At 43.5% G+C, this 25,718-nt stretch overlaps 1 protein-coding gene across 3 annotated transcripts in view; it reads left to right on the top strand.

Annotated features, from left to right (window-relative positions):
• Positions 1–25,718, top strand: part of LOC310772543 (poly(U)-binding-splicing factor PUF60-like) — a 34,993-nt gene that overhangs the window by 919 nt on the left and 8,356 nt on the right. For 2 of the 3 annotated variants that reach the window (XM_083632378.1, XM_083632377.1), the window contains 9 exons: positions 79–174; positions 297–386; positions 899–949; positions 2,049–2,210; positions 2,335–2,427; positions 4,015–4,228; positions 4,310–4,542; positions 5,217–5,331; positions 22,765–23,012. In XM_083632378.1, the coding sequence (XP_083488504.1) occupies positions 97–174; positions 297–386; positions 899–949; positions 2,049–2,210; positions 2,335–2,427; positions 4,015–4,228; positions 4,310–4,542; positions 5,217–5,331; positions 22,765–23,012 (1,284 nt within the window). In that variant the 5' untranslated portion in view covers positions 79–96. The remainder of the gene's footprint in view (positions 1–78; positions 175–296; positions 387–898; positions 950–2,048; positions 2,211–2,334; positions 2,428–4,014; positions 4,229–4,309; positions 4,543–5,216; positions 5,332–22,764; positions 23,013–25,718) is intronic. The other variant, XM_083632379.1, reaches the window with a different exon arrangement.

Genomic DNA, 25,718 nt, shown 5'->3' with positions numbered 1-25,718 from the left:
GGATTGGTCTACCTACCAGCAGGTGTTTAAGAGTAACTCGGTCTGGATGTGTGTACCGTGTGTTAATGTGATTTCCAGGGAGGTGCAGCTCTGACGATGGAGAATGGACAAGGCACAGGCTCGAAGCTTGGCCTGCCGCCTCTCACCCCGGAGCAGCAGGAGGCTCTCCAGAGGGTAGGACACGACCACAGCTCTGCCAAATTGTAGTCTAGGCATTTCTATCAATACTATTTTACAGCAAATGGAACACGGAAGCATATAAATGGAAGTAGTGCATATTTCTATTTTTCTTCCAGGCAAAGAAGTATGCCATGGAACAGAGTATTAAGAGTGTGTTGGTGAAGCAGACCATTGCCCATCAGCAACAGCAGCTCACCAACCTGCAGGTGAGATGTATAACATGTTTTTGATTCACGTTCAAACAAGAACGTCTTCTTAATACTGTCTCCTGTGAGCCTTGATTCTAGAGAGAATAATATAACATGAGCTTATATTGGTAGTTCAAACTTATCTTGCCTCAGAACTCTGTTTTGTTCAAGCACTTTAGGACATTTAGTCCTTTACTATTAAGTTGTACTCCTCTCTCCCCCAAGCTAGTGGAAAGATTGTGTAGATCATGTGCCCTTCCTTTTGCCTCTGCTCTTTTTCAGGTGGAGAAGATCATCCCAAAGACATTGATAAACATGCTAAATGCTTTACACTTTCTTTAAAGATTACTTTTCATGTGCTTTTTGCAATGCTATGTGGTGATTTGTAATGAGTTGCTGTACATAGGGGAAACTCCCCAAGTTGTATGTTTAGGGGGAGAGTCTGAGAAAATGTTAGCCTGTCTGTCTAGCAAAGCTAAGGCATATCTAACCTACTTTTCAGCACCTTTTTCGTCTTTACTGTCTTTCAGATGGCAGCAGTGACAATGGGCTTTGGAGATCCTCTCTCACCTTTACAATCGGTCAATAGATTATTAAACTTTTTTCTGTGCGATGGAAAAAGGACTGTTACCCTTCTTTTATTGGTTGCTCTGGCAACATCCCTGCCTTTAGCTAACCAAAGAATGCATATTTTGCAAGAAAACATGGCTTTCTGCTGCTACTGTACCTGTGGCCATGTCTGTAATTATTTGTGAGATAAAATAACTATTGATGAAAGTTATCATGAGTTTTATAATGGGATAACTTCCATTAATTTTATGAACAAGAGAATATCCATAGCTGTTTTCGTTATTAAAGGGCTAAGTTGATAAAGAAAGAAAGAACGTGTCCTTCAAAAATATGTATTCTCTCAAAGTTGAGAGATTTTGGCATGGGACTAAAGAGGGATAGCAGTCCCTTTTTAATGGACCAAAATGAGAGAACTGCTGGAACAGGGATCTTTTGGCCATCTCAAAGTCAAGTTTTTTTGTCAATGAACAAGTCATCCTCCCATTATGTATCAATTATGCTATTAGTTTCCCTCTAGGTGATGGAATGAAATTAATATCTGCTGACTGAATTAAAGTTATCAGAAAAATACAGCAGCCATCAGCGATTAAACCACCCCCTTCCCCTTAGAGACTTGAGTTGAGATGTCAGTATGAAATGCTTTCATCAGGACTTTGTATGGATTTTGTTTGAACTCCACGATTACTTTTGTTACCTAACTTGCATCTCTGGAATACAGGTCAGTTACAGAAACCAAGTCTTAGTGAGGCCTGTGCATGCAATCATTTCAATATATTTTCCTCCATACACGTATTACATATTAATAGAATAGTGGCCTTATGGTAATTACAAGTGGTGGCATATCTTGTACATTTTTGTATCTTGATTTCCATATCCCTTTATTACCCAAGTATGTCCAGTCGCCCTAACTTGGCATTGGCCTCTGCCTATTTTGGGGGGGGAAATCAAACGCATTAGTAAATCCACATTAATTACCCCACAGCTGGACATAGCACTTAAAAAGTTATTGTAAAAAGAATTATTCATACACATTTAGATTGCTTTTGTGTGTTTCTCTCTTCCTTTCTGCGACTGTCTGTTTATTATGTGTGTTTCTCCTTGGGTTGGCAGGTGGCGGCTCAGCGACAGCGTGCTCTAGCCATCATGTGTCGGGTGTATGTAGGCTCCATCTACTACGAGCTTGGTGAGGACACCATCAGGCAGGCCTTTGCTCCCTTTGGCCCAATCAAGAGCATTGACATGTCTTGGGATTCTGTTACAATGAAGCACAAGGTCAGTGTCATTTGCCATTTGATGAACTCCATATAAATTCTTGTCATCCGGGTCAGCGGATGACAGCATCTAGGTTTCATTGTTTGTGGGAGTCCTATGTATTTAACTTCCCTGGTGTCTGCAGGGCTTTGCTTTTGTGGAGTACGATGTGCCAGAGGCTGCACAGCTGGCTCTGGAGCAAATGAACTCAGTCATGCTGGGGGGGCGCAACATTAAGGTGAGTGGATCTGTGTATCCTGGAGACGCGGACCTCTCTTATGGACATCTCTTATGGGCATTTGAACACCAGGACGGAGCGGGAACTCTCATAGTACCACACCTTTTAATTTTTTATTTGATTTGTTTATTTTTGTGTGGTGCTGGGGTGGGTGGAGGACTTTGAGTCCTTCCTCGCATTTGGGGATACGGTCAACTTCATTTCACTGCTTGTGTGCTACTTAAAACGACCTGTTAACTTGTGAATTGATGTCATCTCAATGTCTGACCGTATCTAAAGCCGCTCTCATCTCTCTTTTTCTTTGCTTGTGTATACGTCTGTTGCTTTTCAGGTGCGTGAGCTGTGTGGGTGTGTATGTGTGGGGGGTGTATGTGCAATGTAGTGTCTGTGCTGTGTTTCTGCTTCCATGCTGTCATCACCGTTGTTTTAGTGACCAGTTCCAGTAGGATGCCCAGCGGCGCGTGGCGCTGCTCTGTGTCCAAGATGTGCTGATGATGGGCTGCGCCTGGTTGGTGTTGCTTGGCCGCCCCACCTGCAGCACAGATCCAGTCACACCTAGATGCTCGTCTGGTGTAGGGAGCTTAAACGGGGCCTTTTGAAGGGCTCAGTTTTAGCAAGAGCTATAGGACGCTGTCAGAGAGAGTGGCGCTAGCCTCAGGCATTTGTTGCGTTCCCCACGGTCGGCGTTAGCGCTAGCTCAGCTAGGCCCACTATTCATGAAGTTGATCTAGTGTTGTTGTAATAAGCCTGTAGCCCTGTTTGATATCGTCACAGTTTATGTGTAGAATTTGTTTTGTGGTTGCATTGTAATTTGGTTAATTGACAACACAAGTGGAAAGAGGTTTTTCACTGTTTTCCACGTGTGTAAATAAAAAGAAACGGAACGGACACGCTCATTTAACTCCATTACAGTGCCATTACAAGCTGATGATTACTTTCTTTCATTACAGTAAAACCAAGACACAGTGTTATTACAGCGATCAGCTTTATGTTTAGTGCTGCTGCTCAATCTTAGCTGCATCCCTGCAGGCATCCCTAAGAGGCCCTTCTGATTGACAGTCAGCCCGGTTTTGATTTTAGCATCGAGGAAGAAGAGTGTGTATGCAAATTGTAAATCATCTGAACTTAAAGAGCACTTACTGTATAGTATTGTGATCAGTTTTGTTTTCTAGTTAATTTAGCTTTTTACATTTTGGTAGATGAATTTTGTCGAGCTCGATACTAGCCTGTAAACCAACCCCACCGTAGCCTAGCAAGACAGCATTAGGTTATAATGGGGCTGGTGGCCAGGTCAAGAATGATAGAAGGATCTAAGTTTTTTCAGCTCGCCTTATATTTCTCAACCCCCCCTACCGGACCTTAAGAGGGTGGTCTAGAGGAGATGCAGCTAAGCAAGACCAGTGGATGCTTGGCAAGAGAGCTTTTTAGTCGCGTTTGTGGCAGGAGAGTCTTTTTCAGTTGATCTCTGGTGGCGTTTCTGATAGTTGGTGCTGTAGGCGTCTTGAGGTTTTCGGTAATGCGTTCTCGGTTGGCACTATGAACCCCCCCCCATTCAGTAGCCCTGTGCTGGTATGATCTGTGCTGTAGGTGGGGCGGCCAAGTAACATCGGTCAGGCGCAACCCATCATTGACCAGCTGGCAGAGGAGGCGCGCGCCTTTAACCGGATCTACGTGGCATCCGTCCACCCGGACCTCTCAGATGATGACATCAAGAGTGTGTTTGAGGCCTTCGGAAGGATCAAGTCCTGCACGTTAGCCAGGGATCCCACCACGGGACGACACAGGAGCTTTGGCTTCATTGGTGAGCTGGGAGGCCCTCAAGCTGTCCTGTCGGTGCACGGCTGTTGCTCTGCTACTAACTACTCCTTTCATTCGCTTGCAGAGTATGAGAAGCCACAGTCGGCCCTGGACGCCGTGTCTTCTATGAACCTCTTTGACCTGGGGGGTCAGTACCTGCGGGTGGGCAAAGCTGTGACCCCGCCCATGCCCCTACTGACCCCCACGACCCCTGGTGGCCTGCCGCCCGCAGCGGCTGTAGCCGCAGCGGCAGCCACCGCTAAGATAACGGCCCAGGCAAGTATGAATCCCTTCCAAAGGGATCTAATGGCCTTCCAGGTAAATATAATTCAGATTTAGCTAGACTTAACTTCATGATACCAACAGCACAGATACGATTATGGGCACAGAGTTTTTCTTGATCTGATTGGATTTAGTAAATGATAGCTATGAAACCGTAATTGCCCTAACCCAGTCAGTTTAACAGCCCTGAAAAACAACAGACTACTCTAAGCACAAATCTTATTTATCCCAGGCCAGTATAGCTTGTGCCATATATGCCTTTTTATGAGTTCAAAACACAGAATTTACCCCCAATGGAAGATGGCAGTAGCTTTTTATACACATTGTATAGTTATAACACGAGGAAGCAAACCTCCCAATCACTGATTGGGTGTGTAAGCTGAGAGCCTTAAAAACCCCATGGCAACATAAACAAGTTGACTCACTGACGGCTATTTTAAGGTCAGCTGTCAAAATGATTGTTTAACAGTAAAATTGTGTTTTGTGTAGCATGCGTCTATTGAAAAGTCTTTTTACCTGAATACTGTATTTACCGCTGGCTTAGAAAAATCACGCTTTGTTAGTGAGTCTGCTAGTGAGCTTGATGTGCTGAAGAGAGGTACGGTTGAGCTCACTGTGTGCGATGCTGTGTGATCGTTGACTGTGCTGCCTTGTGCTGTGTTCTCTGTGTGTTTCCCTTGCCTAATGTCTCCGGCCCCCCCTCTCTCAAGGAGGCTATAACCGGGGCATCAGTCCTGGGGGCGTTAGCTGCGCCCCAGATTCTCCAACAGCAAATGGGAATACCTCAGGCTGTCATGGCTGCCCAGGCACCGGGGGTTATCACAGGTGTGTACCAATGACACGAGTGAGTGTTCAGGATTTTAATAAATATTTGTGAGGGCATGTTATTCTATATCAAACTTTACCATCATCTAATTGGATAGATCTGATTTGTGTTTTGAAGGTTTTATTTTTAAGTATGTGTACCCTGATGCCTGAGAACAGACACATTTGTAGCAGGATTAATATTGAATCACGAATGTGTTGGTAGAACTGTTTTTCAATACTTATTGTTTATCAAAGTGTTCTTTCTGTAAATTAATAGTAAATAAGCTGCAAACAATCCCATGCAGTCAAAGAACAACAGATGGGTGAGTTGATAATAGTTGAAGATTAAATTCTACTGTTGGAATGATTTATACATCCCTTCAGTAAAAAAACAATGCTCAAACAATTCCCTTCTTTTTCCAGTCAAGGAGCCCAATGTTTCTTAATTTCACATGAAAATGTGTAATAGGAGACTGATATGTGATCTACAAGTATCTCACTGGTGTATTGCATAGATAGTAGAAAATAATCCAAAGTCCTACGTTTCTTCTCTAAACTGAATGAAAGGCAAAAGCCTGAGTGAGTTTGGGTGACAAGAAGACCAATCCCATCAATCGTGACCCAGCCAGGAGTCCAAGCATAATATTGTCATACATACGTTACAGCTTTAGGTTCAGTAGGGATGTTCCTTTCTTTGGTAAGTTTGATCCTAGCTTTCTTATTGTTCCACATATATCTGCTGGAAAAAGGAATGTGGGAAGTGATGGGGAATGTTTTGCAATGGGTGCCCAGTTGACTCAACCTGTTTTAGTAGAGATCATATCTTTTAGGATAGGTGTGTCCTGGCAAACTGTAATGGGAGAGTGAGCCTAAAGCTTCATTTATACTTATTGGAAAGTGTCGCTCAACACATGGTCACAGACAATAAAGAAAGTGTCGCTCATGTTGCTGCATTTATGGTTCTCTCCTCTCCTCAGCTCAACGGTCACGTGACACTTGAACGCTATAGAGAATAGGGCTGTCAATCTTCCTCAATAATCCAATTCAATTTTCAGTGCTTTTATTATTTTAATATTTGATTTTTAATGAATTTTTAATTTTACTTATTACAATAACAACCATCACAACCCACCTGGATATCCGGTTTACTTCCTGTATACATAGCTGAGCGCAGGCTGATATTCGGCTCATATTAAATGTTAACGTTAGGCCGTGTCTCCGACAGTCACACTAACAAGTTAGCCTATTTCAGTCTTTATGTATTGTAGTAGTTAGTAGTAGTTGTTGATAGTTGCCATAACAACCTCCCCTGTCGGAAAGACGTGCACACGCTGGGTAGAAGGAAGCGTTGTTGTCCGGTCTGGAGCTAGCCTGAGAGGCTAATAAAAGCTACATGTTACAGAGTAAGCTGACTATCAGTACGTTATTGCACGCATAGGCCTATCTTTACATAAAAAGAAATAGAAATAGAAGTAGGCTATGTCAGTGTTTTCCCCTGACCAGCTGAGAAAGTGGACACTGTCAATAGTTAGCACTGTGAAGCTGATACAATTCAGGTTGCGGTAATGCAACATTTAAGGATGCCAACCGCCATAAAACACAGAAGAAGCTGAGAAAAAGGAAATGCTGTGGGGTTGCAGCTGGTGAAAACCGTCTATAGACTTCTATAAAGCCTAATCAGCATGTTATGTATCATTCTGTCCACTAGAGGGCAGTCTAATCACTCAAATGTCCCGTTGTAACCTGTAAACATTGACCACTGAATGAGATAGATTACATGATAAAATGAAACTACATGAGATAGATAGATTACATGAGAAGATTAAACTCGTGTCACATCCATCTGTGGTCAAGGCGATCTTTTCTTCGCTGATTGTTTTTCTGGTGTTAGGGACTGTTCGATTTTAGAATGGGGGGGTCACTGGAGGGATTTGGGGCACGCTGAATAAAAAATGTGACCCTTCTCTGACCAAAATAGATTTTTCCTTGGACCTCCACAAGTGTTTGTAAGAATTAGGGCTGTCAAAGTTAACGCAAATTCCTTTTAACTCCACTTTCTTTTTACGCGCAATTAACGCATGCACTTTCTGTGAAGTTTGAGCCTTGGTCCGCCCCGTAGTTTTGGAAATCAAGAAGTAAAGCAGAAACAAATCTCCGTGAGGAGCAGAAAAGGAGGAAGAAAATGGTATAATGGCATGTTCAGCTTCAAGTAGGGTGAGCAGATGTCCTGCTTTGTGCAGGACTGCACTGCATTTTCATGACTTTTCACACGTCCTGCAAATTGAGAAGATGTCCGAGACACATGTGAGAGAGAGAGAGGCAGGGAGAGAGCGAGAGGCGGGGAGAGAGCGCACCCTCGCCCACCAGCTGCGGCTCGTTAACTAGTCTTGCCAGCGAGACTACTCGTACAGACTGACACTGCAGTCTCAGAGATGCGTCAGTATTCTAACTACAGTGTAGCAATAACAATAGCCTACCAAAGGCCAATTACATACTAATATGATACTACCCATATTCTTTGCACAAACGCAAAGCTCTCCAATGTTATTCGGCACAATTAAGACAGCCTCAAATCTCAACAGCATCCAGTCTTTGAGATTTAGTCTTCATTTGCCGATATTTACTGTAGTCTTCAGTAGCCTACTACACTGCTGCTATATTACAAAAGACATTTATAAATGCCATTCTAAGCTGTGCTCTTAGTCTTAGTTTGTTTTGTTCAGATGAACCAGTAGGCTAATTATGCAGCCTACTACAGTAGCCTATGCTTCTACTTCAGTATACAGTATGGTTCAGCATGCACACCCTTGAGGTTATTCTGAAGAATATTCTGGGCAGTATTTGTCATTATTCCAATAATAATAAACATATCCGCATAAAGCAAGCATATTCGTCTACTCCCATGTTGATAAGAGTATTAAAAACGTGAAAAATATCGGTTTAAGGTAGATTTAGAACAGATAAAAAAATTGTGCGATTAATTTGCGATTAATCGTGATAAACTATGGACAATCATGCGATTAATCGCGATTAAATATTTAATCGATTGACAGCCCTAGTAAAAATACGATTGACCCTCCCCAAACAAATGTTATGTTATTGTAGCAAGACAAGTATATAGAGAAAAGATCTCCCGTTTTAATAGCAGATCCTGTGCCCCAAAACATAATCTACGCCGCCGTTTATTTGCATTTAACACACTGACCCACACACAGCATCTCAGACAGGGTCACTGAACTGCACACCAGAATCATATTTATTAATGAATTTATTAATTTAATATTTATTATGACCCGAAATTGTATGCTAAACTGCTAGTTAGCACTGTGATACAAGTGGCTAATGTTGGCTCCATCAAATTACCACAGTGGTTTACAACGTTAGCAAATAGGAATTCATTACATAACGGCCAGTGAATCCCAGCTGCTGGGCGATCTGAAGCCTATTGTCCTTGATTTCGGTGTTGATCGTCATGGTGTTTCTCATATAAAATTGGATAAAGAAAGGAGGATCCTGGAGCACTCAATTCACTGGAAAGTGATTTTTAACTAGGTGCAGTGACTAACGTTTTGACGCACAGCGTCTTCAGCAGTGACTAACGTTTTGACGCACAGCGTCTTCATCAGAGTTTGACTCTGCTCCAGGATCCTCTTTTCTTTATCATACCGTCCTGTTCTGAGAGCACCGGCCTCCCACTGCGGAGGGGCTGAAGCGCAAGAGACTCCTTCTACATATAAAATTGGATGTTGAGAAACCAAATTGATGAGCCGGGTTTGGCAACAGTAGTTGAGGTATGACATCAGCTGTAAACAAAGGATGGTCAAACGTATTTTCCGCAGGCAGAAATCCGCAGAAGTCAATGTCCATCCAGGAAAATAAAATGCTCACGAATGTTCGGCTGCGGTGTGCAAGCTTCAATTACAACCCATTAAAACATTTTGCGAATCTCCATGCCGATTATTCGCACGAAGATCCGCACCGGTGTGAAACGGGCTTTAATCTTCTGTGCAGATAGCTGTTTTTACGGACATCTGTATATTTTTTGACGCCATGTCTGTTTGTTGTTTACTCTGGTTCTTCGAGTGGGTTCTTCGTGCTGGAATGTATTATAACCAGTAGAGCGCCACTGATTTGCCAGATACTGCACCCGCCCACTGTCTGGATAGGCCAACCACAAAGATCGACAGATACGACAGCCAAAGAGAAACAATGCACCGTGACATACCAAACATTTTGGACAGGAGGGGTGTTGATGAAGAAACTCGGTAGTAGCTGAAGTCCGAAAAGCGAACCTAAAATAATGACAAATATTGGTATTTTTTTCGAATCAAATTTGTATAACCCTCCCCAAATTAAAGACAGTGTGCCCTCCCTGAGACTAAAATCAAACAAGGATGATTTCCTCCAGTGGCCCCTCCCATAAATACCGAAAGGTCCCTTACTGAGCCCAACTCAACCCAGCAAATGGAAGCTGGATGATTTTATTTTCAAAATAAAAGCGCTAATGTATTACTGCATGACTGACTCACTGCGGGTTAAAATTGAATTTTTGAAGGCACAACATTATGTTAATTTAAAACAGGTTTCTATGCAAACAATTTTTTTATTTCCTCTTTAGTACTACTTGTGGTATTTCGGATCACACAAAAAACGTTGCAATTGTACTCTTATTTTGAAAGTTGTAAAGATAATTTTCCTTTCTATTCTGGCTGACTTGACAACTGTCATCAAACTTTTAGCGTGTTGTCTTTGATGTAATTGAGTCTTACACTCGTCCCTGTATTATTCACGTGTGCCTTGGCTGGTATCAGAAATATCTATTGTATGAAGAATGACTAGCTATTTGACTGCTTTTGCCTCTGCCTCAGTTTTTCATTGGATATTGTGACGACGGCCGTTACAATTAGGGGTGCACCGATCGATCGGCAAGCAATCTGTATCGGCCGATTTTGACCTCAAATATGCGATCGGCTGATTGCCGATATTTCGGCTGATTGACGATATTTTTTTACATTTATTTTTATTATTATTTTTTAATTTAAAAAAAGCCCTATCACTAATCATGCTTTCCAACGATATAAAATACAATGCCAATTGGTATTATTAAAGGGGAGAAATAATCGACCGAAATAACGTTTCCAAACTTTTTTTTGAGGAGTTTATATATCGGTAATCGATGATCGGTTGGGCAGATATTTCCCATATGCGATCGGCAATCTGTGATCGGTGGCAAAAAACGTGATCGGTGCACCCCTAGTTACAATGTATTGACGGGTTCCACCACATGGATGTGAGTTGATGCGGAGTGATTTATTATGCACGATGTTAATAGCGGCACTTAACGCAGATTAGCAACTTGTTATCATGTTTGTTGAATACCAATGTGATTCAATTGCGCCACAAGGCTGTATTGGGCTACTTGAATGCTCCTAATTGTCTCCAGGTGCAGGGAGATAGTGAGCCTAGTGCAGCGTGCTCATGAAATGATATTGTGATTCCAGACTCGGAAAGCTCACAGAAAGTTCATCACATCTGACAACATGATTCACACGCTCGTTAGCCAAGGCGAGACGGACGAGATTTGGCGTATAAAAATAAATAATAATTACAATTTGAGGTTTATTAATATTTAAGCAAATCAAATAATATTCGAATACCAAAATTCATTTCAAACAGCCCTAATAGAGAACTTGTGCAGACAGCCAAGAGAGGGAATGCTGTATGCTGGTTTGTTTGTCTAGCCTGACATCGCCAGACCAATAGAGAGCCCCAGGGATGATGTATTTTTGTAGTCGGAACACGGAAGTCCCGGACTTCCGGATTCTTCACTGTTTCTGCCTATGGGATTTTTGAATGGGTTTTTGGCGCGATGCTTCAAATAAGTTCTGTGGGCAACGCAAGCTTAATCAAACGCGAACCAGTGTTCAGCGGGATAATCTTCACACATGAGGACCACTTTCATGAGTTTTGAAGCGTAAATGCGAGCCCCAGAAGTAAAAAGCTCGTGCTAAGCTCATCCAGAACTACACACAGTGTCGCATAGACTTCCCCGTCACGTCACCACTCAACCTGGAGTCTTGTTGATGTGTCGCTGCTGTGCACTGATTACCCCGGGCTGAACCAGGTGAGGTAAAGAGAATTTCCGTGTTCGTCCTTTGAAGTGATGACGTTAGACGTATAATATCCCCGTCGACTCAACAGTGTAGTCTCATTTAGCCGTTTGCTAGCTAGCCGCCCTTTTAACGGCACGTAAAAGCTTAAAAACTCATAAAAATGTCCATGTGTGAAGATTATCCTGCTGAACACTGGTTCGCCTTTGATTAAGCTTGCGTTGCCCAGAGACCATATTTGAAGCATCGCACCAAAGCCCATTCAAAAATCCCATAGGCGAAAACAGTGAAGAACCCGGAAGTGTTGGCATCGATGTTTTCCGGACTCATTCCTGGGGCTCTCTATTCCCAACTGTCAAAGCAAATTAAACATGAGCTCACAGATTCGTCAGGTTCCCAGGCAGTAATAAAACCGCTACAGTGAAACCACATCGGGGGCAAGATTTAACGTACTTTGCTGCAGCCGCATATAACAACACACAACCACACAACTCACCACCTCTTTCTGGGAAGTTGGTCACAGTGTTTTGTGATTTTCACGAAGTCGTACATCAAGGACAGGCTGATAAAAATAGCGGGGACGCAGCGAAAACCAAAACAAGGAAGTCAACTAGGGATGGGTCCGATCCAATATCGGTATCGGGTGCTGATACTGATGTAATTCACGGATCGGATATTGCTGATCCACGCAATTCCATTCCACAGTTTGCAGTGCGCTAGCCTATGGCAGCACTGTGGCAGGCAGAGCTGAGCCATCTGGCTAATCGACAGGAAGACTCGCGACACTGTTGGTAGGTCCCAATATTTGTATTCCTTCGGCCGGCGATGGCATTATGGATCCGGGTTGTCCGTCCGTCAAACATCGATGTGGACTCGAGCATGAACTGATTAGATTTTGGTGGTCAAAGGTCAAGGTCACTGTGACCTCTTGAACGCCATTTTCAAGCTTGTTAATGCGATATCTCAGGAATGCCCTGACGGAGTTTCATCAAATTTGCCTCAAACATCGACTTGGACTCAAGGATGAACTGATTAGATTTTGATGGATAAAAGGTCAAAGGTCACTGTGACCTCTCTCACCCAATTTCCAAGCTCTGTAACGCAATATCTCAGGAGCGAGTTGACGGAATTTCTTCCAATTTGCCTCAAATGGCGATTTGGACTCAAGAATGAACTAATGCCGGAGGCATAAACCGCGGTGCAGTCATTCTAGTTGTGATTTATTTTACATTAAAAATGACAACGTTTCGAGCCCTCACAGGCTCTTCGTCAGGTCAGGTCCCTGAGGGCTCAAAACGTGTTTTTTATGTAAAATAAATCAGAAAAATATTGGGAGCTACCAACAGTGTTGCGAGTCTTCCTGAATCTCATGAAGTAACTTTTTTTGACTCGGCACCTGGAAAAGAGATGCACGTGTGGACATTTTAACTTCTCTAATGTAACTCGACAACATGTCCGTGGAGTGGAGATATTTACTCTCGAAATGCCAAAAAGCAAGACAGCAACTTGTTATGACACAAAGGCTGAAGGGATTATTGAGAAGTTGTCCGTGTTGCCATGTTATTATCACTGCATCTCTCTCCCCCTCTGATGTGGGCATCGGATAGCACATTAGTAGAATGTTATTTATTTTTATTTAACCTTTATTTAACCAGATAAAAGAAGCTTGAGATCAAATAACTCTTTTTCGAGTAAAAAAACAACAGACCAATAAAGAACACAGATTGACAAAACATCAGGATGGACAGTGAACACAAAAGTAGGGAGGGAAATAAAATGGAGTCCATTCCAGGAAGAGGGAGCAGAAAATGTGAAGGCTCTCTTTCCAAACTCAGTGCGAGTTCTGGGGACCGTGGCAGTTAGATAGTCCTGAGAATGCAGGCTATAAGATAAATTTGATGTGGGGGTCAGATGTGAACAGAAATATAAGGGTAACAGACCAATGAAAGCCTTATAGATAAAGATGTACCAGTGGAAAAGCCTACGAGCAGACAGGGACAGCTGTCTGCTCCTCATATCTATACTATGACGGGATTGTCTGTCTAACCGTTGGTCGGATCGACTTGAAACTCGGTGGGGTGCGCTGATGGCGACCCGACGGAGGGCAGTGCCCTGTTTCCGTGTGATTCGGATGCGAAACACGTTCGATATTAATACATTTGTGTTCAATCAAGCGTGTGCTCCTTCAAGCCCTGGCTGATCTGGGCTAAGTGTCAACACTGCTGTGAGTACAGTCGTTGAGTAAACAGAGTCGTTAGCTAAGTCAACATCAGTCCTTGAGATTGAATGGGGGGGGAGGGGTGTTATTTTATAAGGGGTCCTTTCTGAAAAACATTTGAGAACCTCTGCTCTAGGGCATCACCACTTCCGGGAACCCGCATCCTGTGTAAGTAGGGTTCCCAGAGTAAAACCTGGCCATTTCCACCACTGCTTATGGATGAGCATCATCTGCTGCATGCCATCGAGAACAGTTGGTCGGATCGACTACAAACTTTGGAAGTGTGCCCTATTGTGCAGTGCAGTGCCCTGTTTTTGTGCAATTCGGCATAGCGCCACCTACTGGCAACATAGAAAATGTGGTTTATCTCAAGAACCATTCGTCAGATCGACTTCAACTTTACAGTGTGCTGAGGGGAACTCGACACAGTGCAGTGCCGAATTTCGTGTAATTCGGAACAGCGCCACCTATTGGCCACACAAAAAGTGGTTTATCTTGAGAACCGTTCGTCCGATCGACTTCAAACTCAAGGAGAGCGCTTAGGGGGACTCAAGGAGGTGCAGGGAGCTGAATTATGTGCAATTTAGCATAGCGCCACCTACTGGCAAGACAAAAAGCGCTTATCTCCATAGCCATTCATCTGATCGACTTCAAGCTTAAAAACTCGGGGAGTGCGCTTAGGGGGACTCAACGGAGTGCAGGGAGCTGAATTCCGTGTAATTTGGCATAGCGCCACCTACTGGCAACACAAAAAGCGGTTTATCTCGATAGCTATTCATCTGATCGACTTCAAACTTGGTAAGTGTGCTGCTGGGAACCTGACATAGAGCAGTGCCGAATTTTGTGCAATTTGGCACAGCGCCACCTACTGGCAATACAAAAAGTGGTTTATCTTGAGAACCGTTCATCCGATTGACTTCAAACTTGGGGAGTGTGCTCCTGGGAACTCAAAGTAGTGCGGCGCTGAATTTCTTGCAATTTGACATAGTGCCACCTGCTGGCAACACAAAAAGCAGTTTATCTCGAGAAACATTTGTCCGATTGTGACTTCAAACTTGGGGAGTGCGCTGCTCAGACCCCGATAGAGTGCGGTTCCGCATTTCATGCAATTTGGACTTATTCCAGGACTGTCTGTATGTCTGTCCTTCGCGGATCTCGAGAACCGTTTGTCAGATCGACTTCAAACTTGCGCTTAGGGGGACCTGACAGAGTGCAGTGTGTGCGGGGGGAAGCACCCACGGGGTGGTGCATGGGGGAATGGGCACTGCACTAGTAATGTACAATGATGAGTAAAAGATCTACAGCCTGTAATGAACCTAAGGGCACCATGGTAAGTATCATCCAACTTGTGCAAAGAAGTAGAACAGGCATGCCTATACAATACATCACCATAATCAACCACTGGCAAAAAAGTAGCAGCGACAAGCCTCTTTTTAGTATAAAAGGAAAAAAATAACTTTTTTCTAAAATAGAATCCCAACCTTACTTTAAACTTCTTAGCCAGGTTTTCAATGTGCGGTTTAAAAGACAAGTCATTATCAAGAATAAAACCAAGGTACTTAAAGGTAGAAACAATCTCAATAGTGACTCCTTGAGTCGTAAGTACAGCAGAAGGGCAATGGGTTTTAAATTTAGATTTAGTAAAGATCATCATTTTTGTTTTATCTGCATTTAGGACAAGTCGTAGTTGCAGAAGTTGGATTTCTATTTCTTTAAAAGCATATTGCAAATACTCCACAGCCTTTGACAAGGTACCCGTACAACAATAAATGACGGTGTCATCCGCGTAGAAATGAAAACTAGCATCATGAACATTTTTACCTAAATCATTGATATAAATTGTGAACAACAAAGGCCCTAAGACTGAGCCTTGTGGCACCGCCTTGTGGACAGACAGTATATCAAAGGAACAACCATCAACTTTGACACATTGAGTGTCCTATAGATAGTATTCCCATGATGTCACAAGCATTTTCCTACCAATATGGTCCTAAAATAGACAGAGCTCATTGGCTGTTTGTCATTTGATTGTAATCACCTGTTAATGGATTACAATCACCTGCTATTTTCCTACCAAGATAGCCGTGTGGTGATGTAACGGAATACTATCAATAGACGGGTTTCTGTGCAACGTCATCTCATAAATGCGCGCGCATCACCGGGGTAGAAAGCCGCTCCACACCATAGACTGTAGCTCCACACCATAGACTGTATGCTCCACACCATAGACTGTATGCTCCACACCATAGACTGTATGCTCCACACCATAGACTGTATGCTCCACACCATAGACTGTATGCTCCACACCATAGACTGTATGCTCCACACCATAGACTGTATGCTCCACACCATAGACTGTATGCTCCACACCATAGACTGTATGCTCCACACCATAGACTGTATGCTCCACACCATAGACTGTATGCTCCATACCATAGACTGTATGCTCCACACCATAGACTGTATGCTCCACACCATAGACTGTATGCTCCATACCATAGACTGTATGCTCCACACCATAGACTGTATGCTCCACACCATAGACTGTATGCTCCACACCATAGACTGTATAGACTGTATGCTCCACACCATAGACTGTATGCTCCACACCATAGACTGTATAGACTGTATGCTCCACACCATAGACTGTATGCTCCATACCATAGACTGTATGCTCCACACCATAGACTGTATGCTCCACACCATAGACTGTATGCTCCACACCATAGACTGTATAGACTGTATGCTCCACACCATAGACTGTATGCTCCACACCATAGACTGTATGCTCCACACCATAGACTGTATGCTCCACACCATAGACTGTATGCTCCACACCATAGACTGTATGCTCCACACCATAGACTGTATGCTCCACACCATAGACTGTATGCTCCACACCATAGACTGTATGCTCCACACCATAGACTGTATGCTCCACACCATAGACTGTATGCTCCACACCATAGACTGTATGCTCCACACCATAGACTGTATGCTCCACACCATAGACTGTATGCTCCACACCATAGACTGTATGCTCCACACCATAGACTGTATGCTCCACACCATAGACTGTATGCTCCACACCATAGACTGTATGCTCCACACCATAGACTGTATGCTCCATACCATAGACTGTATGCTCCACACCATAGACTGTATGCTCCATACCATAGACTGTATGCTCCACACCATAGACTGTATGCTCCATACCATAGACTGTATGCTCCACACCATAGACTGTATGCTCCACACCATAGACTGTATGCTCCACACCATAGACTGTATAGACTGTATGCTCCACACCATAGACTGTATGCTCCACACCATAGACTGTATAGACTGTATGCTCCACACCATAGACTGTATGCTCCACACCATAGACTGTATGCTCCACACCATAGACTGTATGCTCCACACCATAGACTGTATGCTCCACACCATAGACTGTATGCTCCACACCATAGACTGTAGCTCCACACCATAGACTGTATGCTCCACACCATAGACTGTATGCTCCACACCATAGACTGTATGCTCCACACCATAGACTGTATGCTCCACACCATAGACTGTATGCTCCACACCATAGACTGTATGCTCCATACCATAGACTGTATGCTCCACACCATAGACTGTATGCTCCACACCATAGACTGTATGCTCCATACCATAGACTGTATGCTCCACACCATAGACTGTATGCTCCACACCATAGACTGTATGCTCCACACCATAGACTGTATAGACTGTATGCTCCACACCATAGACTGTATGCTCCACACCATAGACTGTATAGACTGTATGCTCCACACCATAGACTGTATGCTCCATACCATAGACTGTATGCTCCACACCATAGACTGTATGCTCCACACCATAGACTGTATGCTCCACACCATAGACTGTATAGACTGTATGCTCCACACCATAGACTGTATGCTCCACACCATAGACTGTATGCTCCACACCATAGACTGTATGCTCCACACCATAGACTGTATGCTCCACACCATAGACTGTATGCTCCACACCATAGACTGTATGCTCCACACCATAGACTGTATGCTCCACACCATAGACTGTATGCTCCACACCATAGACTGTATGCTCCACACCATAGACTGTATGCTCCACACCATAGACTGTATGCTCCACACCATAGACTGTATGCTCCACACCATAGACTGTATGCTCCACACCATAGACTGTATGCTCCACACCATAGACTGTATGCTCCACACCATAGACTGTATGCTCCACACCATAGACTGTATGCTCCACACCATAGACTGTATGCTCCACACCATAGACTGTATGGTATGCTCCACACCATAGACTGTATGCTCCACACCATAGACTGTATGCTCCACACCATAGACTGTATGCTCCACACCATAGACTGTAGCTCCACACACTCGTTTGAGTTGACTGGCGCCTCACCTGGAAAGCAGACGAGAACAGCCGAGCGCAGTCAGGCTCTGTCCCTGCACGTGCACGCACCCACTAATGTTTGTATACAAGAAACCCGTCTATCGGAGAGATAATTGCAGAACCAGTCAACAGCAGACTCTTGACAGCCCTATACAAGCTAGCCTACGCCTCAATGCCTCATGGTCCACTGTATCAAAAGCCTTAGAGAAGTCAATAAATAAGGAGGCACAATGTTGTTTATTATCTAAAGCTACAATTATATCGTTAACCACTTTCGTAGCTGCCGTAACTGTACTATGGGACGTTCTAAAACCGTATTGATAACGAGATAAAATAGCATTCTTGTGTAAAAATTCTTTCAGTTGATCACTTAGGAGACTTTTCAGAATCTTGGCTAGAGGAGACAGATTTGAGATGGGTCTATAATATTTAAGGCTCGATGGCTCACCACCTTTTAAAAGGGAGAAAACATGAGCCATTTCCCAGTCTTTGGGGATTTCCTTACTCGTTAACTCATTCACTGCCAATATCTGACTGGCATTTTTGGCACAGGCCAAGTATTTCCATAATGTTTGGTCATCTTTCAAGACCCACAGTAAATTCTGTACTAGGACTACAGTGATGTCCAATACCTCGAAATGAAGATCTAAGTCTCTACTTTCACCCCCAAAAAGAAAGTTAGCTTTTAGCATGTTCTGTACTCTACTTATAACCCTTTTTATACACCCCATGTTCACCAAAAAAGCCTGTCTGGGAAGAGAAAAGGGAGAAAAAAGCATTTTTGTAAAAGGGCACAATCTCAGGCATAACTCACTCTCAATTCTTTTATTTTGAACTGTATTGACATCAGACATGTAAATATTATTCGTTAGGACACAAATGACAAAAAAAAAAAAATATATATATATATATATATACACACATGAAGTGCTTTTTTTTTACATTCAACAATACAGTTTACTCGGTGTGAGTGTGCAGACAGACAGACAGACAGACAGACACACCGACAGACAGACACACACACACACACACACACACACACACACACACACACACACACACACGATCCCCCTTTTAGATTTCTAACCCAACATAGGATAAGCAATAACCACGCCCTGTGGCGCTGGGATTGGCCAGGAGCAACACTGGAGGGCGAGCAGCCCAGCGATTTCATGAACCAACTCAAGAGCTCTTGAGAAGGACAGCGGGCTGCTGTGAGTGCCTTCTGCCCGCTGCTGCCTAGCTGTTCCTGTGTTTATTTTGATTTGTTCTGGTACACCGTCCTCGTCCATGTCTCCCTGTCATATCTATGATCGTTCCCGTTTTCCCCTCGGCTATTCAACACGTCCTCACCGCCCTCGCAAACTGATCGATCATTTCCTCATTCCTCCGATGATCAAACACATCTCTTGATTACTTTCTCCCGTTTTCTCCTGGCTGGCACAGAGGAAGGCGACTCCAGCTCGGCGTTTCAATTGCGTTTCTCCTGTCTGCACAAGGAAGCGTTACCCGTTCTCTGCTTTCCCTCTGCTCAATTTCAAAACAACAGCTGCGGTATGTGTTTGATCGCGTGCTGTCGGCTACCCTTTGAAGGCAGGGACCTGTGTCTGTGTGACAGGCTGGGCAAGTGTTTGCTGCAGGCGCTGCACCAATAAAAACAAAAACACGTCAAACACGTCCTTGGCGGGGAAGGCCATTGCTGATAACACGTCAAAGACGTCATTGGCGGTGAATGAGTTAAGGTTAAGTTATAAATGTAGGTCAGTGGTTCCGCAATGAACTCAGTTGGAAGTTTCAGATAATAAGGCCCCAGGTTATCTGCCCTTGCTGGTTTTTTAGGATCCAGGGACAACAGGGCCCTATGCACTTCAGGAACAGAGAAGGGCTGTAAGTTAAACTCACTATATGAAGGAGGCTCGATATCAAAAGAGACCTGGGTAGCATTAGCAGTAGAATTTGAGACATTATCAAAAATAAAACCAGAAGAAACAAAATGCTTGTTAAAACAATTGAGCATCTCAAATGTATCATACACAGTGGATGAGTCTGACATTATGCAAGGAGGGAGAACAGCCAAGCTAGTTGGAGAGATAGGGATTTGATTGTCTGCCAAAACTTACGAGGGTTATTTAAATTTTGTGTAGTGAGAGTGAGATAATGGCTAGATTTATTTCTTAACCTGGGCAGTACATTTATTTGTACTGTTATGGTAGATGGAGTTAATAACCTAGCATACGGTACATAGTGACACAGGGTTGTACTCATTTACACAAAATATTTCAGTGAAAATAAAAAGATGAGACATCTCTGCAATTAAATGTATATTTATTACTTTTCACGAATGAATTGTTTGTGACCTGTCTGATGCATGTGAAACGTACATCCTCGTCTCTTTACTGCGGTGTGCGCTATAACCATGAATTTATTAAAAGAACGGCTCTAGCTAGACGAGTCCTTCCAAAACCGGAAATTCCCAGATGCGGAGCATACCACTTTTCCGGGGGGTCAGACCAAGTGTGTAAAGTGGCAGGGGTGTTTCATTGTTGGTTGGCTGAAATGTTCTAATACATTTTTAAGTGGAAAATGAAAATTTTCTAATGACCTAATTGTTATTGTGGAATATTATGAACCAGGTACCTTATGAGATAATTGATTACCAAATACCAGACAATTGTCCAAGTCCCTCTGATCCGAGTCCCAAGCGAGTCTCAAGTCAATTGGTCCCGAGTCTCAAGCAAGTCCCAAGTCTTTCCTTTTGTCGGCAAGTCAAGTCAAGTCACAATGTTATTTCAAGTCAAGTCTCGAGTCGAGTCATAGGTTAAGTCAAGTCAAGTCGAGTCAAAGATTGTCAATTCAAATCCCTCACAAGTCAAGTCGAGTTATGTCAAGTCGAGTCACAGGTTAGAAAAAATGACAAGGCACATCCTCCAGTAAAATATAAAAAGCCTATAAGGTTATTAATCACGTGTGTGAATTTACACCGAGTGCACCAAGACTGGCTTACCATGGTCGTAGCTGCGCCCGCCCAGTCTTTAGGCTGCGGACGTGCGCGTTCACGTAAATACGTGCTTGTTGCCAAGCAACACACTTCTCTCAGACGAGCTCGAGACAGCTCCAACTCAGCTCAAACTTATAGAGTTAACTTGTATTCAAAGCATAGAAACGTTCTCACAGCTCAATTTAACAGCGCCAACGCAAACACACAGAAACAATATGTATGGAATTTGATCACAAGTGCAATCAATACTGAATGCGATGGCAGACTGCGCACTGCGGGCAGTTGACGAAGTCAGGAAGAAATGAAAAGATCTTCGGTCGCACCAGCTTTTAAAAACCCGCCGACGAGCGGAGGTCCTGCGCCCAAAACGTCCATTTTCGAGAGAAGATTCCGGCTGCATCACAGGACTGAACGACACTGACAGCACAGAGCTGTCAGTCCCGACAGCGCAGATCAAGATGAGACAGCTGTCAGTCAGTACGCCTTGGGTATGTAAAAGTTACACCCAGGCGCAGCACATACAGACTACATGGTGCACTAGTCATAAAATTAAGTTAGTCGTAACTTTGAGTTCTACATCGGACGTAGCGTTACACCTAGGTGTACGCCCAGCTGGTGCACTCGGCTGATCTTGGCACAAGTCCGAGTCGAGTTTCGAGTCATTTTCTTCCAAGTCCGAGTCGAGTTTCAAGTATTTACCTTCCGACTCGAGTCCGAGTCCCTATGACTCGAGTCCAATTGTCTGCCAAATACTAATTTTGTCTCTTAGTAGGAGCCAGCTACACACAAACACACATATATAAATACTATATCTATTAAATATATGTTTAATTTCCAAGTATCCTTCTTTGCCTTGTATATTTTCTTCATTTTGTCTGCTTTTTCAAGTTGTATTTTTCTTTCCTCTTTTCTTCAATTGGCCAAATTTTTGTCGGAAATGAAAAAATGGGGATCGGTGCATCCCTAAAGTCAACCGCGCGTGCCTTCTATATAGCCAGCTTCTATATAGCCAATCAGACTTGCGTGGCACTTATGTGACGTAGTCAGCGACATTAGAAGTGTCACTTGGTAGGAGACACTACTTGGCGACACTGGAAAGTGTCGACAAAGACCTCACTTCTGTCGCGACGGTTTCAAATGTGTTAACGGACCAAGTATAAATTGGGCTTAAGCCAGCTAAACACTGGATCCGAAAGTGCCGCTGTGTGTAAATTCAGGGCAGGAGTCTGTCCGTTCACAGCAGAAGTGCAGTGTTTTGCTCCGTGCTGGTACTGACTTCCTGCCTGGCTTCACACAATCACTCGGCTAATGCAAAAAATAGACCAAACGCTGAAACCATCGCTGCAGGGCGCAAGCCGCGCACAGTCTGTACGGGCTAATCTATTAACAAGGCTGGCAAAATGAAATTGCTGGCCTTCCAGATGCTCCGTGTCGCTTCAGCGTCTGGTGTGTTTGCACCGTAAGTCAGTAGCAGTTGTCAAACAACACAATCAATGCAACAATCCGACCCCCGATGATGGTGATTCCTTGGCATAATTATCAACTGCTCCCTTTGAAATGCTTGTAGCCGTGGTTCTTATGCCTTTTCTAAGACATGGTGATGTGTGATCACTCTCAGAAACGGTCTTTATGCACAATTGATGCCACTGTCTACACATCTTGTTCTGAATTTCTCCCTTCCCCTAAAGGTGTGACTCCAGTGCGGCCTCCCATGCCAGTGCTTCCCCAGGTGGGCCTTGTGAACCCTGTGCTAGCATCACCACCGGTCCTGTCCAATCAAGCCTTGGCTGGCGGCCAACAAGAGAAGAAGGAGGAGAAAGAGGAGAGTCTGCAGGACGGAACGGGACAAGAGATGTTGAGCGACCAAGAGCACATGAGCATCTCGGGTAGCAGTGCCAGACACATGGTCATGCAGAAACTGCTTAGGAAATCAGAGGTGAGATTTGGTAGACGGGTGAAAGACGCACCTCCTGATATCAGTGTTGGTGTCGTTCCTGGATCAACATTTGTTCCTAGTACGGCCCGGGAAAACCCCGCCCCCCAACTCATTTGATTGGTCGCCGCAATTGCTTCCTCCTTAAAACGTGCGGCAAGGGAAAAAATGTGGTTAAGATTAGGGTTAGGGTGTGAAAAAAGTGCAGCTGTCGGTGAGCTCGGTCACTAAATGGATAAGGTGCGCACTTTCCAATCTGAGAACTGGGGTTCGACTCCTGTCGAATCACACATATTTTTTATAAAACATTAGGGTTAGATGTTAGGTTTAGGCAAGTACAACAATGTGGTTAGGGTTTGGGCCTGATTTGTCGCGCGTTTTCAGGAAGAAGCAATTGCAGCAACCAATCAAATGAGTTCGGGGTGGGGTTTTCCCGGCCCGTACTAAGAGCAAATGTTGGTCCAGGAACGACACCAACACGGCAATATCACTCGGATCACTGCCTTTAAAGAGGGTCGTGATATGAGCTGTCTTCCATATAGATGGAATCTCACCAGAAATAAATGTTAAATTAAATATATAGGCGATCAGCGCAGCAACCACATGGGCACTAAGGCGTAAGAGGAAAGGCTGCAAGATCATCTTCACCTTTGGACTTCTTGGTGTTTAGTTTTAAGAGTAATAGAAGAAGCAGGCCAGCACTCCAAAATGTCCTTTCAGAATTTTAATAAGTTACCTGGGACGGCACACAGCGAACATTTCAGCGTCAAGCCTTCATCAGCGTTGTGTAAGGCGGAAATGACGACTAAATACATACGGACCGGAAGTACAATCAATTCAATATAGGTCTATACAGGAAATGCGTACATGTGTAAGCCCACGGGTTAGAGGATGTGAAAATACTTACAAAATACATGTCATATATACATAACATGACACTTAAAGAATATACACAATCTTACCATAGAAATACATACAATTATAACAACCTCACTCAGACATGCTCTCACATCGCTCCCTGAAAGCATGAACACCCTTGAATTGCACACAAAAAATAGAAGGCTAAAAAAGCGACCTAGTGCTGCCAAGGAATGACACAAAACTACCAGGGAAGCTGGCCAACCTAACCTGCAGCTAATTAGACCAATAGAATCAAGGCATAGGCCCTGTGTCTGTAATCCTACTATGACAGGTAAGACCGTCCTACAAGGTCAAAAGTATACACAGTAAGGGCCATGTAGAAAAAGTACAAAATAGAAATATTAGAAAAGGTTTATACGTAGAAAAAGGATAAAAAACTAACTAGAGGGAACAACCTAGCAGTAACTCCTCATTAAGGCCTTTAGGCTGTTCCGTCTGCAGAGTGTGAATCCAAAAAGCTTCTCTCTGTAACAGAGCTCCGTCCCTATCGCCCCCTCTTTTTAAAGGTGCTACAGTTTCAATGCCCTGGAACCTAAGAGAACACGCATCATGGGCGGCAGAATTAAAGTGCCTTGCTACTGGGGACTTATCATCCTTGTTCCTAATCTTACTTTTGTGTTCAGAGATGCAGATTTTTAAATCCCTTCTGGTCTTACCCACATAACATGAGCCACACGGGCACTTCAAAAGATACACAACACACTTAGTTTTACATGAGATTCTGCTCTTGATAAAGAACTTTTTACCAGAGTGTGGGTGTAGAAACAACTGGCCCCTGATCATGGCGTTACATTGAACACAATTGGAACAAGGAAAATTACCGTTGGGTACATTAGATGAAAAGTGTGAAGGATGTGTATGACAGTCAGCTCTGACCAACATGTCCCTTAAGTTCCTGGCTCGTTTATGAGCAAAAATGGGAGGCTTAGTGTAGACATGGCCTACTTGGGGGTCACTACACAAGATGTGCCAATGTTTCAAGACACACTTTTTTATTTCCTGGGAAACAGGAAAGAAGGTCGTAGCACAAACGATATTAAAATCGCGAGAGGAAGTTTTAGGTGCCAACAAGTCGTGTTGCTTCATATTTCTAACTTTCTGGAGGCTGTTATGAAGGTCAGTAGTACTGTAACCCTTAGCTCTGAATCGTGAACAGAGTTCAGAAGCCTGTTCTTCAAAAGAAATGTCAGTACTGCAGATCTTTTTTATTTGTAAAAACTGGCTAAAGGGTCAACCCTTCTTGAGGCTAGGAGGATGGTAGCTAGAAAAGTCAAGAAAGCTGTTACGGTCAGTCTCTTTTCTTAAAAACCTTGGTCATGAGTTGTTCAGACTTGTTTACACAAACATCCAGAAAGGATACAGACTCTAGACTAAATTCTAGTGAAAATCTTAAAGAGAGCATTCTAGAATTGATGTATACCGGTACCTTGAATTCCTCAAGTTGAGCAAGTGACCCCCTGAAAATGAAAAATATATCATCAATAAAACGTAACCAGCATTTTAACAAGGAACAAAAAGGGTTGTTGTGGTAGACAGTCTTCTTCAAACTTACCCATAAAGAGGTTGGCATAATTAGGAGAGCAGGGACTCCCCATACTTACACCTTGACATTGTAAATAATAAGCATTTTCAAATTTAAAGTAATTCCTATTGAGGATCAGCTTACCCATTTCTGCTAAAAAGCTTGTGGGGGGCGTAGGATTCTGTCTCTTATCTAAGTAATATATCAGGGCTTCAAGACCTAGATGGGGCACATTAGTATAAAGACTGGTCACATCCATAGTACAC

This window comes from Poromitra crassiceps (genome assembly GCF_964638095.1).
Source record: "Poromitra crassiceps genome assembly, chromosome: 2".
Taxonomy (NCBI): domain Eukaryota; kingdom Metazoa; phylum Chordata; class Actinopteri; order Beryciformes; family Melamphaidae; genus Poromitra; species Poromitra crassiceps.
The sequence above is the reverse complement of the archived record's forward strand: the minus strand, read 5'-3'. Positions and strand labels throughout refer to the sequence as shown.